The sequence below is a fragment of the Astatotilapia calliptera genome, chromosome 1 (assembly GCF_900246225.1).
Source record: "Astatotilapia calliptera chromosome 1, fAstCal1.2, whole genome shotgun sequence".
Taxonomy (NCBI): domain Eukaryota; kingdom Metazoa; phylum Chordata; class Actinopteri; order Cichliformes; family Cichlidae; genus Astatotilapia; species Astatotilapia calliptera.
In genome coordinates this window covers 9,820,228-9,840,956 of record NC_039302.1, presented here as the reverse complement: position 1 = coordinate 9,840,956, position 20,729 = coordinate 9,820,228, and the positions used below count along the sequence as shown (strand labels likewise).

The 20,729-nt window shown below is 40.2% G+C and overlaps 1 protein-coding gene across 1 annotated transcript in view; it reads right to left on the bottom strand.

Moving 5' to 3' along the window:
- Positions 1 to 1,840: 1,840 nt before the first annotated feature.
- The window catches only part of glceb (glucuronic acid epimerase b), a 74,751-nt gene continuing 55,862 nt past the window's right edge, over positions 1,841 to 20,729 (bottom strand). The window contains exons 4-6 of the mRNA XM_026162849.1: positions 11,224 to 11,469; positions 3,513 to 3,805; positions 1,841 to 3,080 (exon numbers count right to left, since the gene is read on the bottom strand). Coding sequence (XP_026018634.1) covers positions 2,349 to 3,080; positions 3,513 to 3,805; positions 11,224 to 11,469 — 1,271 coding nt within the window. The 3' untranslated portion in view covers positions 1,841 to 2,348. The remainder of the gene's footprint in view (positions 3,081 to 3,512; positions 3,806 to 11,223; positions 11,470 to 20,729) is intronic.

Below are 20,729 nucleotides of genomic sequence, written 5' to 3'. Positions count from 1 at the left end.
AAACAAGAGTACAAAAACAATAAATGACAAAGCAGGGTTATATAACAAATAGATTAGAGACATGCTTACACATTAGAACCATTATTTTGAGAACCAAACGTTTTTTTGTGATTAAACTTGATGTTTAAAAATGTGCATTATTGTGTTCTGCTTTTCTACTGAAGTCAGGATTTGTTAATCAGTTTGGAAAAAGGGAACTTGGATGTATTTTTGTCCTGCCAGTGCAAACTCAAACAACCTGAAACGCTGGCTTTGTGGGAAAACGATTTTTGTCTCAAAAAACTGGCGTTATATATATATTTTTTTAAACAGGATTCAGAAGAAACCAATCTGCAGCTTCTTTAAATCTTCAAAGCTGGATCAATGAAAGCCTCATTGCTGCTGAGGGCTCCGCTTTGTGTTGTTTGTGAGTACGACGCCGGTGAACGCTGACTCATCCGTGAGCAGCGACTGTACCGTGAACAGGCTCTCCAGCCTATTAGCCGGGTGAATTGTTAGAGCACAGGCAGGCCTCTTTCTCTGCGCTCGGTGGTCAACAGGGCAGCGCTCAGATTAAAAGCGCCGAGTTCATGCACTCGCAGCGGCTGAGAGGAGCAACGAGAGCCTGCTGGGACCGAGCCTTTGCATGCTCGTCAGGAATTTACCTCCAGCTTTAGTACTTCCTGGCATTGTCTATTTAAATGGTGTGAATTAACATTGTAGTGAGATGCAGCTGTGCTTCTGCTGCCCACGTTCATCTCCTCCAATACACAACAGAGACATCTACACCACCTACGCTTGTATCCTGCAATTATCATGTTCCAAGTATGAGTTACAGAAGAAAGGCTTTTCAGACGAGTTCCCGAGTAAACAACGAGCTGAAAAGGTCAAAAAGGAGGAGGGGAACGAGGGGGGTGGGCACAAGAATGAATTAAAATGTGGCTACGACTGACGGTGCTGATATTCACACCAAGCAAAAAACACAGATCTGAAATTATAACAATGACGTGGGGAGCTGGAGTTTGGCATTTAAAGTTTCACATTAGTATCACCTTTTAACTGATGCCTCTTGGTTAATCTAGTATTAAATGTTTAGCCTCGTTCAGGCCTGCGATCACGCGTGTAAGTAGGAAACACAGTTTTTCCTTTTGAAACAAAACTTTAGATTGTGCAGCTGAAAAGAAGCGAGCATTTATCCTGGTCTTAAATTCAGCCAGCTGGGATTTCTCACATGGGACACACATGTGTTAATAAACACGCTGAACTCAAAGTTAATCATATGTGAAGTTGCAACCTTGAACAAAAACGGTTACACGGTGGTATCACTGCCTGACCATCGGATACAGGTAGCAACATTACAGAAGCTACAGCTAATTATGATAACTTCCTCATTTTTAAGCATTATTGCAGGGCTGCATTGATTTATCTCAGTGAATACCACAGGAACAATCACATTGCTACTGAGAACGAGCTCGATTATTACTCAGAGCAGCTTTCAAGCAGCTTAACAGAAGCCTCACATTTACTTTAGAGGGGAAAAGATAAATCTACTAAAGACATAATACTATAATTATTGGCTAACATTAATCTGTGTTTAGACAGAATCATAAAACGTTTGATTTTCTAGCATTTCCACAAAGGGATGAATTCTCTAATAAACATCTCTAACCAAACATTAAATGTGAGACACTTAAAAAAAAAAGTCCTGCGTTGTAATTTAAAACTGTTTAGTATTGAAGGGTTTGCATTAAAAATGTTGTGGTGAAATATTCGAATGCTTCTTATATATTGAAAAGATGCGCTTTTTTGTTTTTTGGCAACGTTCTCCTTCAAATAATTTATAATATATTCTGTTATATACAGTTTGTTTTAATAAACTTTAATCTGAAATGACGTTAAAAAAAATACAATTGCAGAAGAAAAATGTGCTGGATGCATCGAAGAATGTCTGAAATGTGATTCACAGAGTTTTTAATCTTTCACCAATGTCATATATTCTTTTTAAAAACGCACACACACACGCACACACGCACGAACACATACACACTTTCTTCCTGAATGCAGACACTCTCACTTTGAAATGAGGTTTGTGCATAACTACAAACACTAACTCAAGAGGTGAAGGAAAAGAAAAGAAACAGGCAGAGGAGAGCTACAGTGGATGTTGCAGAAATTAAAAAACCTGCAACAGAGCACACGAGAGAGTATTGAGAGCTTCAGCTGATTAAACTCATACTTCAGATTTTGGACTTCAACCAGATCGAGGACGTGCACGCGAGCATAGGCCGCTCATTCATTCCTTCAGTCGCACAGAATATATCGATCTTCTTCTCATCTCAGCCTTTATAGTGTGTGGGTTGGAGTTTAGTCTAATTGTGCTTGGCACGAATCCCCTTTAAGTAGGTTTTCCAGCGCTTGACCACATCCTTGAAGATGGGGGAGTTGTCTATGGATGCCAGCAGCTGTAGCTGATTAATGTGTGTGGTGTGATAGTCCCAGCGAGCCAAGTTGGGCGCAGTGCCCAACATGAAGTGACGCAGGTCATAAATGCTCCCAGACCCGGTGTCAAAGAGCGGCAGCATGGCCTTCAGCGACTCCATGCCGCGGCTGAACAGCTGCCCTGCCTCCCTGCCGAGCTTCTCTCCAGCTGTCTCAGTCAAGTCGTAGAGCCCCAGCAGGGAGTAGATGAAGCCGTTGAGCACAAAGGAGCTGGGTGTGGTGGGGTATTCTTCATACCAGTCATACTTGTTCATGAACACAGCTTTGACCCCATGCTGTGCTGAAGGCACCTTATAAGGTCCTACTGCCTTCAGGGCAGCGTTGAGGTACGCCTGGTCCTTGGTGAGGAGGTAGGCTCTCACAAGGGTGGACATGGCCTGGCCCTGAGCCATGGCCGAGTACCAGCCGGGCTCCAGAGGTCTGAAGCCTTCGCCTAGTTTACGGGTGACCATGATAGGCCATCCGCCTCGCTCGTCCTGGTTGCGCAGCAGCCAGTCGCTGGCGGCAAAGAAGGCGGCCATGTGCGCAGTGGTGGAGATGGTGATGTTGTCAACAAATCCACGCCCATGCAGGACTAATCGCACCACACGTCTGGGCATAATCTGAAAAGAGACAGTAGATGAAGGGAGTTAGGACTTGGCATTCCTGAGTTCAACACACTGCAGATTTAGTCTTCATAAAGCCAAATAATAACAGTATTTAGTTCACATACATGGAGTTAAATCTAACACAAAGAAACCCTCTGACACAATACAAGTGGCAAAGACTTGTAAGTAGCTTTGATAATGAAAAGCATACATCACCATAAATGTAACTATACTTCCTTAATGGACTGTTTTCTATAAAATGTGAGAAAGTAGTGAAAAATGTACAAAAAGTACATTAAAAGGTTTTTTTGTGGAACTTTTGCTTTTAAAATGAGAGCTGCCAGTTCAACTAATCAACTAATTATCCCAGCTGCAAGTGCATCGTCACTAGACCACAAATATTTGAGCAGAGGTGCTTTTTGAACCAGCGCTTTGAGTTGAACGGACCTTTGTGGCCTTAACAGCCTTTGTGTTGGACAGCCCGACGCCCTTCCTGAGGTCGGTGAGTAGATCCCGGGTCAGAGTGCTCCAAGCGGTTCGCGGTCCAATCCCGTAGGTGATGTCACGCTCTCTGAAGGCGATGAGCTGTGTGCTGGTCACGTAGTGGATTGTGAAGGGAGGGCCCTTCTCTGTGGTTTCAAGGATTACAGACACGCTGCCGTTGGAGATAAACTTGAGGTCCAAGCTGAGGATGAAGTCTTTGGAGTTGCCCATCTGGAGGGACACGCCTTCGGAGGAGTCTGTGGTAATGGGAAGTGAGTGGGGTGGGTGCAGCAGATAAATAAGTCAAAATTGCGGGAGAAAAAACATTTATTCAAAGACACTTGGTCTCATTTGACTGACTTCTTTAAGAACTTGATGATTACTGGCTGATAACGTGCTATTTTTAGTTTACTGGAAGCTTTTTAAATCCGAGTCTGTCTCTTAATACACTCCTCTGGTGGTCTGTTTATATAATGGCTCATCTTTTTTTTCCCTTTTTTAATACTCTCAATGATCAATCACAATGAGCCTACTTTAAAATCAATCACTGGTCAGAAGCTTAACATTTTAACTACCCTGGATTTTGTATTATTACCCATGTGATGTTCCTTGCTGTTTGTGTGTGTGTGAGAGAGAGTGCACACACACACACACACACACACACACACACACACACACACACACACACACTAGGACGAGCTTCTCCTGGGATGTGCAGTACGGCTGTGTCTCTGCACACTGAGCTTAATAAGGAGGACAGAGAGGAGAGAGAAGACAGTGTGGAAAGGAATAGAGGAGCAGTATGAGGGAACAACAGAGTGAAAGAAGAAGTTGATATACTGCAACTTCTCTATTTGCATCCCCGCATCTCCTCCAGTCAGAGCTTAAGTAGAAACTCGGATGATTTTTACTTTCCACACTGCCACCTCTGACACTGGATCACCTTTGTGTCACTATAGTTCAGCTCCGACTTCATTTCAAGACCCCGAAGCAGCGAGCGGTTCAAGAATGATCTCTGCTTTTGCCTTACTCTTTGGTGTGCACAGCAGAAAAACAACAAAAAAAAACGAGGAGAATGTTTTCTAATCGAGGCTCCTCCAAGGATAAAGAAGAGAAAGGGTCAAAAAGTCAAGGAAAAGGAGAGTAATGGAGTGATGGCTCACACAAGAGCTCTTAAAGCCAGGCCTAGATGGGAGAGGGTGAAAATGAGCCAATAGTGAGGAGACAATTGAAATCAGAAGACGGAGAGATCTCACATCACATACGCTGAGAAAGCAGAAGCAGATGAGGCCTAGTGAGGCTCAAAGACAGTCGATCAGGAAGAGAATGAAGGAGAGAGACAGTCTGGCAGGGGCCTCTGGATGACTACGGCTCTTTAATGCACTCATAAATCCATTACTTAAGGCAATGCAGAGAGTAAGTGGATTTGTACTCTGGCCCTGTGATTACTCTGCCATCAATAAAGGATGGGCAGGGAATATAGACGAGATTCCACCTCCACCGCTCGGGCTCCCTAGCTGTTTAGCAATAAGTCTGGAGACGGGGATGACATGCGGCTAGAAATACGCCTGTGTAAATCACGCTTGTGTACATGACCGAGTGTGTGAGACGAACACTTGAAAGCGTGCACAGTGCCTGCAGTACATGTGCGGACAACAAAAGACCTGACAAGTGACGAGACAACAGTCGATGGAAGTGTGATTTTTCCATCACTACAGCACACGCACAGCTAAAACAGCAAATTTAATTAAAAAACAATAATAAGTGGTGTTTTTTTGGAAAGTTTTAATGTATTTAGGACTGCAAAGTGTTTTGTTTTTTTTCGATATTGATTAATCAGTCAGTTTTTTCCCCCCCAAACTGTGAGAAAATTCCTCTTTGGTTACTTCAGTCTTCAGTCTGTGCAGAAAGCTCTTCAGCAGCTTTACACCTAATGCTCTGAAATTCCCCTGCACCATTCTTCTTTGAAACTTTGTGTTATTTTGCACGGGGATTGTGAGCAAACAGCATTTTTCCAAGACCCTAGAAGATCTCGATAAATACTCAGCCACGACAGACACTGTTGACTTTGATATGAAAAGATACAATTCTAAAGACTTTTTTGAAAATCACACCTTTCTCTGCAACACCACCTCAAAGTATTTACATGCAGGATAATCTCTCGGTATAGTTGCATTCTTTTTCCTGTGATGGGTTCAGATTGCTTAATAATCCACAAAGGATTCAAAGAAAGACGTTTCACGCCTGTGACCCGGCGCTACCGCTTTTGATGTCGAATCCACCGTTTACAGTTCAGTCTCCTTCACCTCTATCAGAGCTGTTTTTAAGCTGCTCAAATGCAAACGCCACATCTCTTATCTCTGCAGCCTCACATTCAGCCATCAGACGAGAGGTGGGCGACTTCTCATCAAGAGCGCCCACAAAATAGGACTATAAGAATTAAAATAAAAACAAAAAGCACCAAGATTTGCAAGGATGTAACGGAGCAAAGAGCAGCTGCTGGAAGTTAACCAACCTAAATGATCCCCGCTGATCTGGGAAAAACTACTTGTTCTGTTCGAAGCATGAAATCAGATTGTGGTAGCAGTTATTATTGACTGACATATTTATTAGATCACTGACTGGGTTTGGTTGAAAAAGGAAGAAAAATTCCTGAAAGGATATTTTGTGTTCATACATTAAAAAAAAGACAAAGTAAGCCGACTGTGGTTCAGTATCATCACTAAACCTCATGTAGCTGATGTTAGCTGTTCTTCCTCTCCATCTACATACATTATTATTAAGTATTTACTAAAGTGAAACCATGGCTCTGTACTAATCTGAGACATGTCAACCATAATGCTTATCCTACAAGCAGTGTAGCTATTAGGGCTGCCACGATTTGTCGACTAGTCACGATTACGTCGACTATCAAAATCGTCGACGACTGATTTAATAGTCGACGCGTCGTTTGAAGCTTTGTAAGATCACAAAAGACGCAGGAATAAGTGGCAGGATTTAAGAGTGTAATAACGGACTGAAACAGAAGATGGCAGCATTGCATGTACAAGGATGTCAGCTACCGTTAAACCCCGAAGAAGAAGAAGAAGCAGCTGTGTCCCAGAATTCATAGCGCGGCCCAGCGCAGTTTCCAACAATGGCGGTAGCTAGTTAGTTTTAATATTACTCTTATTATTCTTTCTGGGTCACAAAATAAACGTTTAACATATTTTCAGGCGAGAATGTAGCTGTGTAAACCTCAAATATCGGCTCAGTTTATCAGGACACCACATATTTTCAAAAGCGCTCCGACGTTTTCGGAGACGTCTGTTACCCACTAGCTCGTTAGCGAGCCGGGGGCTAGGCTCACTAGCGCCGTGAGAACACCGGACTCCCCGCAAATCGTTTTCAAACCCACCGCCATCTTTCGCTACTCAGGTTAAATATATATGAGTCACTTAGATAACTTAAAATGTTATTGTTTGGCTTTTTTTTTTAGTATTTTATTTGTTCCTGAGTAAATCAGTTTGGCTGAGATTAAAGTTATAGTTTTTACACAGCTGAATAAACGTCAAGCAGACAGCTGATTATCAGAAGTGTGAGATGCTCCAGAATATACTCCAGTGTCCTGTTATATTTTAGATAGCAAGGAGTTTATTAAACTTCACCGAAACAATCCGCAAATTTCATTAAAATTTAATAAACAATCATCTTGTCTTTATTTTTAGTTAGCACAGACCTTAATCAGAATCAGAATACTTTATTGATCCCTGGGGGAAATTATTTTTTGTTACAGTGCTCCATTTTAAACCAACATTAAGACAAGACAGACAATACGCTAACTAAGAATAAACACTTAAAGCTGTAAGCTAATGATAGTTATATAAGAGCAGATGCTGCTGGTGCAATAAGCTGTAGTTTTGCGTCCAGTGGATGATGATCTGATTAGTCGACTAATCGCAAAAATAATCGGTGACTAGTCGACTATCAAAATAATCGTTTGTGGCAGCCCTAGTAGCTATTAGCCATTTCTCATGAGTAACACCGTTTCTGTAGCAAAACTAGTAAGTGTATGTAGTTGCTGCTCTTTTGCCGAGGGACTAGGCTGCTCTTTAACCGGTCTCAACATGACAGTAATGATACAGTACAAGTCTGGAAACTCAGACACAGACACAGGCTAACTCGCTTTTCCTCGATTGAACGAGTGGTGAAGGGTGACTCGTTGCGGTCACAAAGGATGGCACTGTTCATGCCAAAGTTGCCGTGCAGATTGTACCACAGATACCCGCGCAGGGTCGTCTGCACACACCACAAAAGCTATTTTTCTTTGATAGCGTGATTCCACCTTATCAGGGGAACAAAGTGCATTTCTGAACTATCAACCAACCACAAGGGGATTGAGAAAATAAAGGTGCTCAGTGGCAGACAGCGTTTGGGCAGGAAAGTGCAGATGGTGGATGGTAGGTTATTATCAGGGGACTGACGATTGATCCAGTTGTCAGAGGCTTGGAGAGATTGCTCAACACTCGTGCCCTAGATACAGTAAGGAGGAAAGAAAAAAAAAAGAAGGACTGCAACAGGAAGAAGGGAGTAGGAGGAGGAAGTGTAGGGAGGCAGAGACAGAAAGGAAAACTGACAGCAGAGGAAGAAAATGAGGAAAGTTTGATGAGAGACAAGAATAAGGCATCAGAATGGATTGGGGAAATATGACTGCAATGTTTAGGAAGCACAGGAGTGCTGAGGGGCGATAAGTGGGTGGAAATAAGTCAACAGAGGTGGAAGACTGACAGAAATCTGGAGTAGACAGGGAAGATAAATTGAGAATGAAGGCTACTTAGTGAGAAATGATCATGATAACATGAAGTCAAGGTAGGAAAGAGCAATAATGGTGAGCTCAGCTTTAAAGCAAAGTGAGCAAGCAGCAGGGAGAAAAAAGTGGAGGGTGGTGGAAAAAAAGAAATTGGTGATGATGAGAGGTTGAAAGTGGAAGAAGGGGGGGGGGAGATTACTGTAGAGACAGGAGCTCGGCAGAGGACGGGACAGAGAGTGTGTCCTGGAAACATCAGCAGGAGATCAGAGGAGAATAAAGACAGCTCACAGTCAGCACCGGGTATAAGATGTTGACTTCTTCCGATCCCCAAAATAACTCTGCCAGCTATCTCCTGGCCTCGGTCACTTTAAAGCTCTAAAACTAGGCCAAGATCTCCAATCTTTACTGTAACAACCAATCTGATGAGTAGAGCTTTAATTTACCACTCGAAAGATGCACAGAGGTGCTGCATTTCCTGTTTCACAACATAATAACAGAAAACACTGCACACTGTCTAGAGTCTGATCATGTGTTAACAATAGAGCCTGACCAAGTTTTAAGACCATTACTGATATTAAAGTTTATCTTATCTTATATTTGGCGACTTAAAAATCTCCTATCAGCTGATGTTTTTTTCACCGTTTTAGACACATGAAATGAAACATTTATCAAGCTGGTAAGAGTATTTATTTGAGCATCAGTGTGAATCCCAAAGCAAAAGAACACGTTTGGAGTCCCCAGCCTTAGCTGAGACCACCGTTTCATGCTCTGCTACCTTACAGTTAACCTAAATGAACATTAGCCCGTGCAAATCCTGCTTTTCCTGGGAATATTATTTGTGTCAGTGGTTGATGCTTTTATTATAGAGATACTCTGCAAATGTGACTTTTACAACAGCCAGTGCATAGCAGTGTATAGTGTCGAGAAAGACGCCCATATTGCAGCATTCCCAAGGGATCCTCTATATTTATCATCCCCTAGGATTCTCAGACTATTCTCACACTTCCAATTTTAAACTATAAACTCTTGCAAAAAAAATAAAATAACAAACTGAAACAATTTGAAATAAATGTACTAACATATTTGTGACAAGTATTAAATCATAAGATTAATGGTTCTGTGGGAGCATCTGTGCTCACTAGTTTTCTTTACAGTGTTAAATCCAATAACTTTGTGCTACCTGCAAGCTTATCTGAAACAAACATAAGGTCGTTTGTTAATGTTTGTACTTCTACAAAGAATCTAAAACTGAGTGTAAAGCTACACAGAAGAGCACATTAATCAAACACCAGCCGAGTCTCCTTTTTTTTTCTTAATTTGCCGACTCACAGGATTAACACGGACATGACAAGAGTTGAGTAAATACGTCACAGAGAGTTAATAAATCATAATACAAGCTACAGTCTAAGCACTCTTAGATCAACAATTTCAGTCTAAATATGCATATATGAAATTATTCAGGCATACTCTGAAGCAGATGTAACAGCAATTTATTTCTCCCTAAATGGCACCGCGTCTCCTCCAAGTCAACCACACGGTGAGAATAAGAGTCGCCTGCTCAAACTTGCAGTATCTTATCCATACCCACCACATGCTGCAGCCCTCAATACAACTCTGTTTGGAACAATGTAAAAACATGAAGTGGGAGACTTGTTCCTTTTTCTTTTTTACCCCTTTTTATAGATCAATTTTTAGATGCATAAGAGAGAAGGCCATATGAGTGAGTGAGCTGAATGAAATTAGATTCCTCATAGTTGAAACAGTGCGAAATGGCAGCAAGGACAGCCCCATTATTCAGTCTGTTTTATTACAAGTGATGAAATTCTCCATTTTCTGAAGCCCTATTAACTAAGCACTTATGGAGAAATAGGCAGTATATGTTAATATTCATCAGTCTCTGCTGCGGTTCTTACTGCAACATTCAAATCTCACTGAAACCTCGACAACAAACAAAGAAAACGTCTTCGGTAGCCTTCACTTATCACGAGCCTTCATAGATTATTAATAACACATTCTGTTATGATACTGCTAGTACTGTGTTACTAAAATACATTTTAATTAAGCGTTAAAAAACTAATTGTTGATGAATAAACTCTGGGCAACAGTGATAAAATCATTAATACATCACTTCTGACAGTGTGACAGTTATCTGATGACCACTCAGTGACACTAGCTTGCCACTGCAGCATAGTGAACTACCATTAACTTCACAGCTATTAATGCTTGTACTAGTATACCGTAGTAGGCAAATCAGCATTAAAAACAATTTGCTTTAAAGGGTTAATCTATTCTACATATGTTTATTAACACATGCAATGGAAATACCCACATACAGTCTAGTAGAAATGTACTTTGAATCGGCTAAAACAGATACTTTTTATACTGACTGCTACAACAGGTCCTGGCAGGAAATAGCTCCTTTTTAAATGGTATAAGTACTCTTGTGTTAACAAAAAGTGACATAAAACAAGTCCTTACAAAGAACACAATAACCTATAATGGCTTTATTTTGCCTGCGACTAATAAAGATGGTGAAGTTCCATTTCAACACCTACATTTACATACTTATGTTTTACCAGAGAGGGAAAAAACTGAACTAATCTCATCAAAATGTTTTTGTCTCTAACACCAGCTGCAATTTCAGTGTCTGATTAATAGGACAAAACAGGATGAAATGTGTGCTTCTTTAACCATCACACTGTCTAAGAATATCATTATGCTGTGGGTCCACTGTCAGACCAGACAGCCTGTCAGCGTACTCTTCCTGTGGCGCTGACTCACTGCAGACTATCATCCTGTCCTCAGGGGATGCTTGCTACAGCCACAGTTAACACGAGATAAGCTTCTTGCCCAGAGGCCATCTGGGCTAATGGAAGGCTTAAATACCTGGAGCGCTGAACTGCCGCACGGAGGTAGCCCTGGTCTTGTCATAGACGCGGCTGAGCCCGCAACCTTTCGGTACACTCCAGGTCGCGGCGTTGGCTCGGCTGTCCCTCTCCTCGGCCGTGTCATAGACATCAACGTGGGGAGCGCGCTCGGTCAGGTTTTTGCTGTAATGGCTCAAACCGTACTGGGAAATCTGGATGGCGTAAAAGTAGCCCTGAGGGCCCCACTGAGTGGACAGAGGCACGCCTGGGTGGAAAGAAAGAAGGAAGAAAAGGAGGATATTAATGTTAAATAAATACTGGAAATAGCCTGATATGCAAGAAGTGCAGTCGCTTTAAAACTGGCTGGAACTTTTATGAAGCACAGCGATGGTTCTTAATCTTGGCTGACATGATAAGCTGGGTTTTCTTTTAAGCTCTTTGCAGTTTATTTCAAGCAGATGTTCTTTTTAAGATGACACTTGTCATAACATTGCCTTACTTTTTTTTTTTAAACTTTGTTGAAGATTGACTAAATCTGTTAAGTGCAGCATGACACCGAGTTCATAACCACAGTATAAAAAGAAACTGGTCCAAAATTAAATATTAATACAAACACTATAAATTTTAGAACTTCTCATCTCCTGGAGACTAGAGGCCAACTAGGGCAATAAAAAAAAAATACCTTTAGTAAAACAAAAACAAAACAAAAAAAATTGTTTAAGAGAAGAAGAAAAAGGTTAGAAAATAAATGCCACCAGCTACAATAAATGATTAGACGGTGCGGTGAAATTCAACCTAATCTATTGCATTTCACTGGAGGCGAGCTTCCATGTTCATGCAGCCAAAAATAGCTCAGCCAGGAGAATCACTCTGATTAACAGATAGCTCATTTTAAGACCTTGTGACAGGGAATGCACACGTGCTACCCAAACCCCATCTTTCTAAGAAGAATGTAATAAACTCAGATTAGGGCTGACAATACGCCGCCTCCTTCTAAACTAATCACCACCGCATACATAGCAAGTCCATTTTAGTATCTCCTGTTGTACAGTGTAGAAGTCCAGCTGCCCGACACCAACTCAGGAAGGAAGCTCAATCTTTTTATGACGGAAATGACTTTTTAGGACCCTGTGCACATAAAACTCAGCTCACAAATAAGAAGGAAAAAAAAAAAGAGCAGGCAATTTCAACAGCAGTTAAAAAGACAATGGATGATTATTCACACACGTAGAAAGGAAAGAATCCATTTGCACACATACAGGCACACTCTGGTCAAAGTAGGATCATGCAGCAGTCTTTCAGTTTATACCCCCATTAAATATACAAAGAAACTCTAATTATTCTCCTTTTATTCAACACACAATTCTTCCTTTTACTTGGCAGCAAGGAGATTTATCGAAACCTCTCCACCTCGATTGATCCTCCGCACGGGGCTCCCAAACACTGCACCAGGAGTTAATGCAGCAACAAGGACTTATTGATGTTCTATTCAAAAACACAGGTATTAGTAACCAATGGCTGCCCATCCATTACGAAGCACACTCGCAGGGGTCTGACCACATGTTCTGTTTACAGTCTACTTCTGCACGCAGAAAACTTGACACAAATAGCTCTTAAGAGATTAATAGCTTACATTTCATGGGCTGCATGTGCGTAAGTGTGAAGAATTATTTCAGAGAGAATTCTTCTTCTTAACTGCAGACTGGCAGTCACACTGACAGGCAGAAAATGTGGCACAATTTTCAGCTGCTCCCCGCAGTGTTTCCAGCGCAGCCTAGCTGCACACATTCACTCCGATCCACAGAGGATTTTCCACGTGCCTGCACTCATGGTTTCCCTTTCAAAAGTCAACGTGACATAGAAGTGGCCATCAATAAGTTGTGTGAGCAGTCCGTCCTTGCTGCAGCAGGTCAAGCAGAGCTAAAGCTCTTCCGCCAACACCCCCACCCATACCACTCAATTACGTGCTTTGAACCCTGTGAGGCACGCTTAAATTAACAGTTATGCTTTATAACAGCTTTATCACGATGCACTTCATTTTTCTTGTGTTAAAAAGTTCACGCATTAGTGGGTCGCAACATGCACGACTAAAATATTTTTAATAGCTAACATTAATCGGGGGCACATGGCTTCAATAAATACGTGCCATCCGACTGCTCCAATTATCCTCCTCCTCTTAATTTTGGATGGCAGTAAAACCAAGTTAGGAGGCACTGAACAAGTTCATGTGCTGTCTTTGACTCAACGATGTTCTGAACTCTGTTAATAACCTGTCAGGAACTTATTTTAGTGTTTAGATTTCAAGAGACAAGCACAAAGGATGCAGTGATGCCCCAAGAACTGATATTTCACTATACTGTCCATAAATAAGAGCCCAGAAAGACAGCTTGCACGCATTTATACATTCCCACACACACACACTTCCATGCCTTAACTCCCTGCCTGGCTTGTTACCGGCATCTCCCTTGACAACTTAAGGAAAATGACTGTCAAAATCCTAACGCTGTGCTACCCACTGCATAACACCAAGTAATCCATATGGAAATGACTGTTAAGCCTCCATATATTTTGCTGACTCCAAAGAGCAGACTTTTCTAGAAAAAGATTGGTCTGTAAATTGCAGTAGGCTCTGAGGCTCGATGCCTACTGGAATTTACACGGAGAGGAAAACTGATACAATTTTTTTTTCTCTCATTTAAAAAACAAACAAACAAAAGCTTTGTTTTTGACCTCTACCAGGTCAGGAATATGTAAGCTCCACTGAGCATTTCTTTAATATTAAACAGTGAACCACCGCCGGTAATTTGTAACTTGCTGTTGTGCTGAACTTAGAGGGATTTCAAGCACTTTTGCAGATTTTAGCTTTGTCTAAATGAAATATTTCTTTTCTAAAACACCTCAGAATAACTCACTGTCAAGACAGCCAAAGTACATTGATGGAGAACATTCAGCATGTAGGAGCTAAAGGTAAAGATGTTTTCCTCAGGAGTTGGTGGTTGCCTAAAGCGGAGCTAAAGAAAATAAATATATCTGAATATTCAAGTGCCTTCTTTCTCAGTTTGTCAAAAATATGATGTCAGTGGGATTTTCATGTTGCTCCTTTTCTGCTGGGAGCTTAAATAAAGTAGAAAACAGTTACTAACAACTTAATAAATGAATGATATATTAAGGTTGTGTTTCTGTGAGGTTTTGTTGCAATTCTACTGTATGATAACTAAAAAAAGACTTAATGCAGCTTTAACTTTTGCATCATGGCTGTGTATTTGAGCTGAATACATCAAGAAGCACTTAAGGGAAATGATTTTCTGTTTATTCACATGGACATTACAATTTCTGCAAGTGTGTATAAGAACCTGCTCTAAATGCAGCATATGCTGTAGGTGGAAGGCCGGTGGATAATTATACAGATCAAAAGAATGACTGTATTTTGATTTAATTTGTCAGGACACAGATCAACTTGTTCAGTCTACTTAACTGAATTATATTATGGCTTCTGTGGACTAACTGTCTGATACATCACACTGGTTTGCACCAATATCCTAGATTCTTTTCAGAGAAAATTCATCCAAGTAGTAGAAGTATCTATTAGTGAGTGTGCGCAGGTGCTAGGTAAAATATATCAAGCGTCACGTACGTATGGGCACAGTGTGCAAGTAATAAAATGGCTGTTTGAAAAGGTCATAAAACGTTTAGGAATATGAATATATATATATATATATATATATATATATATATATATATTTATATTTATATTAGGGGTGCAACGATACACACAATTCACGGTTCGGTTCGATACTTTGGTGTCACGGTTCGATATTTTTTCGATACAAAAAATGTTCATGCCTTTTTAATTTGTCATTTATTAAAATTATCAATATATATTATAACTCAAAAATACATATTTTAAATTTAATGTTGTTGAAACAACAAAGTAATAAAATAATTAATCTATCTGATCGAGAAATCACTCATCTTTGGAAAAGAGAGTTTATTACAGAGAAATGGCTCTTTCCAAAATAAAAGCTGTACTATACGCTTCTTCTGGGCTATATTCTCAGCAGCATATTAAACATATCAGGTCCCCATAAGGAGAATCATGTGCTAACGGCTGTCTAAATGACTCGGGTAAAGTTTGTAGCATGCGTGCTTGTTGTTTTTGTCTGCTTCCACTTGTCTTTGCACTAGGATGATGTCGGCGTAAATGTGCAGTCATATTCGTTGTGTTCCCACTAGTGCTGTCAGCGTTAATCTGAAATGACGTTAACGCCACAACACTGCAAATCTCCGTTAACCAGCTACCCCTGATCGCCCCGTGCGTGGGGCTGGACGGTGTCAACACGTTAACGAGCTAACTGCGCTAACACACTAGTTCCCACCAATGTAATTGAGCATTGCGTGGCACATCCGACATACTGTTTTACTTTAGTCCATGACGTGCTTACCTTCAGGGTCATACGTCACATGAAAACCAAAATAGTTCCAAACGCCAGATCTGAATGAGGGTGGGGGAGGTTCAATTTGCCATGTTGCAACCAGCTTAGCTTCTGCCTTGCTAGCTTGCGCTGCGCTCAGTGGATCTGCGCTCGACAGTGTAGCCTAGGCGGAGTAGTCGAACGCAGATCCACTGAGCTCTCAACACAGACAGCATCGTCAGAAGAAAAGTTGATAATATAAATTAAAAATTTTGTATTGTTCATACATATGAGTACCGAACCGAAAGCACTGTATCGAACGGTTCAATATAGATACGAGTATCGTTGCACCCCTACTATATATATTTTTTTATTTTTTAAGGGCTCTTTTCTTGTGCATATATTGGAGTGACGTTGGTCTGCACCAAAACAATCAACAATCAGAGGATAGTGGAAGGTGGAAAAAATATACCAGACAAAAATTAGACAGAACGTGATTTAAGGTTGTGTTACTGCAGAGTATTATAACTACAGTGGTGTGAAATTTTTTTTGCCCCTGTCCTGATTTCCTAGTATATTGAATATTTGCCACACTTACATGTTTGAGATGATCAAACAAATTTTAATATTAGACATCGATGACAAGAGTAAATACATATTGCAGTTTTTAAATGAAGATTTCATTGATTAAGGGAGAAAAGTTATCCAAACCTATCTGGTCTTGTTTGAAAAAGTAATCCCTCCTCTTGTTAAATCATGAATTAACTCTAATTACCCACATTCTTTGGAAAGCTGAGTTTAGTTTCACTAAAGACACTCAAACCTGATTACTGAAAGACCTGCTGAATCAAGAAATCACTTAAACAGAACCTGTCTGACAAAGTGATGATGGCTAAAAGATCTCCGGAAGCAGCACCTCATGCCACGATCTAAAGAAACACCTGAGAAACAAAGTCACTGACATCTACCAGTTTGGAAAGGGTTACAAAGTCATTTCTAAGGTTTTGGGACTTCAGTGAACCATGGTGAGAGCCGTTATACACAAATGGAGAAAATCTGAAACAGTGGTGAAACGTCCTAGGAGTGAACAGCCAACCAAAATTACTCAAAGAGGACAATGACAACTCATCCAGGAGGTCACAAAAGACCCCAGAACATCATTAAAGAACCACAGGCTTTCAAATGTCTCAGTTAAGGTCAAAGTTCATGAATCAACAATAAGAAAGAGATTAGGAAAAAGGGCATCCATGGGAGAGTTCAAGGAGAACAAGGCCTGTTTTGCTGCCCCAGGACCAAGTAATGGGAAATGGTACCATGAATTCTGGCTGTCTACCAAATCATCTTGAAGGAGAATATCGGCCATCTGTTTGTGACCAAAACACACCAGTAAAGGCTGAATGGCTTTAGAAAAACTAAATGAATACTTTGGAGCGACCTAGTTAAAGTCCTGACCTGAATCCAATTGAAGTGCTGTGGCACAACCTTAAAAAGGCAGATTATGCTTGAAAACCTTCCAATGTGGGCCAAAATTCCTGTGCAGTGGTCCCTCGCTATAACGCGGTTCACCTTTCGCCATTTCACTGATTTTTTTGGGTGGAATTTTACATGCTTTTTTTCCCCTTTCTTACAGCGCTTTGTGTTCTGGGTCTTGAGTGGCTGTAGACCATTGTCAATCAATCGCATGCAGTGTCTTCTGTACAGTACAGAATGAGTTCAGCTTGTCAAATTACATAAATCTTCGGTCACTAGCAGTGTGACTCTGAAGTGCTGCACTGTATGTTTGTAAGTTTTCTCCCCAACAAACAACAAAAGTGTCCTTGGTTTCATTCTATAATACTGGACTTATTTTTCCACGAAGGTTTGAACTTTGAGTTTAAACAAGAGAGAAAAGTGTGAAAATGTTCCTGCCTGTCTGAGAAACGTGTATAAATTGTGTAGTCCGGTGTTTTACAGCCTTAAAACGTCTATAATAATTGAAAAAAATAAAGTTGGTTACTTCGCTTATTCCACCTATTGCGGGTTATTTTTGGAATGTAACTCCCGCGATAAACGAGGGACCGCTGTACAGCGCTGTAAAAGACTCTTTGCTAGTTATCGCAAATGCTTGATTGCGGTTGTTGCTGCTAAGGGTGGACCAACCAGTCATTAGGTTTAGAAGAAGTCAGTTTTTCACACAGGGCCACGTGGGTTTGTATTTTTTCCCCCTTAATTATAAACACCTTATTTTAAAAACTGCATTTTGTGTTTACTATCTGTAAGCAAGGAAGCCAAAAAGAATTTCCACTTGCATGTCAGGATTTATTGACACACAACATTTAAGCAGTCTCTGTATGCAAGCAAGTAAATGTTCAGTCTTGAGTAAAAAAAAACAAAACAAAGAAGATCAGTTAATGCCTTTTAAAATACGCCTGCATTCATAGTTGGACTGTAAAATTCACCAGCATATGAAACCGGACGTTTTGTCCCAGATAGTCGTTATCTGTCATTGGATGGTCGCAATTGAAGCCCTGAAACACTGGCTGATGTCCCTTGTGGCTAAATCATGAGAAGATAGACAATGGGTTTTGTGACTGTGTACTCTGACAAATGCATTACTTATCAATATACTCAGCTGCGTCCTCTTTGTCTTGGGCTGCAGCTGGCGACGGCAGTCAGCCATCTCATCACAAGCTGAAAGTGATGTGCTGATCGCAGTAACATCCTCCGGCACTGCAGTTAATCAGCAGAGCGGGTGGGCCAGGTCATAAAAATTAACATGATTAATAGCATCTGATTAGCAGCAGATGAGTTGTGAGTGAGTGAAATAATACAACATTAATGAGGGGGGGGGGGGGGGGGGGGGGGGCGATCTACCTTTCTAAAATGCTTTCAATTTGTTTCCATGCACAAATTAGCAAAAGTCTCCTGCTGTGTTGGCTATTTATATTGCTCATAACCAGTCTTAATTAGTGTGAATGCTTGAAAAGCATTCACAGTATTGTTCTTCTAATCTTTATTAGTGTGAATGCTTGAAAAGCATTCACAGTATTGTTATTCGAATCTTTATTCTATTTTATTCTGTATTCCGTACGTTTTTTGTACTCCTACTCCTTCAAAACCGTTCAACTTAGAAAAACCATTCAAACACCATTAGATTCCTCTTCTTTTGGACATGACTGCTTCTATTTTTCTCATTTTTAACATTTATATTTTTAATTTTATTCAACTTTATTCAACAAAAATTTCCCAAAATTTCCCATGTATTTCAATGGGGAGACCCTTCAAATCCTCATTCGACTTACTCATTTTTAAACTCTTACTACTTCCACATACATTGACATAGAGCCACCATTCAAACTTTAAAACGAAGACAAGACATTCAACTATTCAACTTGTATTTATCTTTTCAATATCTATTATACTTTTTCTACAGTTCCAGTTTAAGTTTCATGATGTTTTTTCACCCGTTTCAGAGTTTATAATGGGTGTGTATGGGACGGAATGTTGGGGCTAGAGTGAGACAGCTCAACTGCTAGAGTGAGAGGAGCAAAAAAATTAATCTTAAAATCTTTTTTAAAACTGCTGCTGTGTCCACAGCGTTTGCTCTACAGGTATGATTTTACCCTCAAAACGTAGCCATGGCTGTCCTCTTTCATCCAATGTGTTTACTATTGTATTAGGTGTTATGGTTCTTTCATAAATGTCACCAATGCACAGCCTCCTCCCTCCAACTCTTCCATAGACTCTAATGTTAAATTGGCTCAGAAGGTTGGTTTGAAAATCAGAAGAGCATGGTGTCTTTCCACTGTCACCACGTCCATATAATAAACTCCACAGGCACGAAAACTGAGAATTCAGTAGACTAGAAGCTGCTGTCGCTCACGGTGAAAGAATTTCGTCAATACGACTTTTACTTTTCATTTGGGAGCGATTTGTTTCGGCCTGACTTTTCTGTTCATTTTAAGCAGCAAAAGTGAGGTGCATGTCTGTGTACGTGTGTATGGAGCCATTGGGTGCAGTCACTAAAGCAACCAGGCTCACACCTGCCTGCTTAACGAGCTCTGCCTGCCACTGTACCAAGATTCATATTAAACACTTCTCTTTCAACTGCTGCTGTGTCCACAGTGTTACAGCCATCATTTTACCCTCAAAATGTCGCCATTATTGTTCTCTTTCCAACACAGTGTCTTTCAAAGCTCAGACATTTAAACTGTGTGGATCAAAGTGGAGGGATCACATTTTCTTCATTCAGTGATTCAAAGAATATGACCTTTTAATATTCATTCAGATGTTTTCTGACTCTAAATGTTCTTTTCTCATTTCTTAGGGTTTTCTAATTTACATTTAAAACATTTTCAGCTTTTTTCCAACTTCTGCTTCTGTGTAACCTTCAGCTTTTAGCAGTTCAGCACCTTTGTTTTCAGGTTAAATTTGGTTTTTTTTTTTGGTTTTTTTTTATTTCATTCAATATTTTTAACTCAAAATTCAGCAATTAATTCATTTCAGTGCATACATTCAGATTCAAGCATTCACACTGCAGTTTCTTCAGAAAATGCACTTTCTAGTTATTAGTGTGAATGCTTGAAAAGCATTCACAGTATTGTTATTCGAATCTTTATTCTATTTTATTCTGTATTCCGTACGTTTTTTGTACTCCTACTCCTTCAAAACCGTTCAACTTAGAAAAACCATTCAAACACCATTAGATTCCTCTTCTTTTGGACATGACTGCTTCTATTTTTCTCATTTTTAACATTTATATTTTTAATTTTATTCAACTTTATTCAACAAAAATTTCCCAAAATTTCCCATGTATTTCAATGGGGAGACCCTTCAAATCCTCATTCGACTTACTCATTTTTAAACTCTTACTACTTCCACATACATTGACATAGAGCCACCATTCAAACTTTAAAACGAAGACAAGACATTCAACTATTCAACTTGTATTTATCTTTTCAATATCTATTATACTTTTTCTTCAGTTCCAGTTTAAGTTTCATGATGTTTTTTCACCCGTTTCAGAGTTTATAATGGGTGTGTATGGGACGGAATGTTGGGGCTAGAGTGAGACAGCTCAACTGCTAGAGTGAGAGGAGCAAAAAAATTAATCTTAAAATCTTTTTTAAAACTG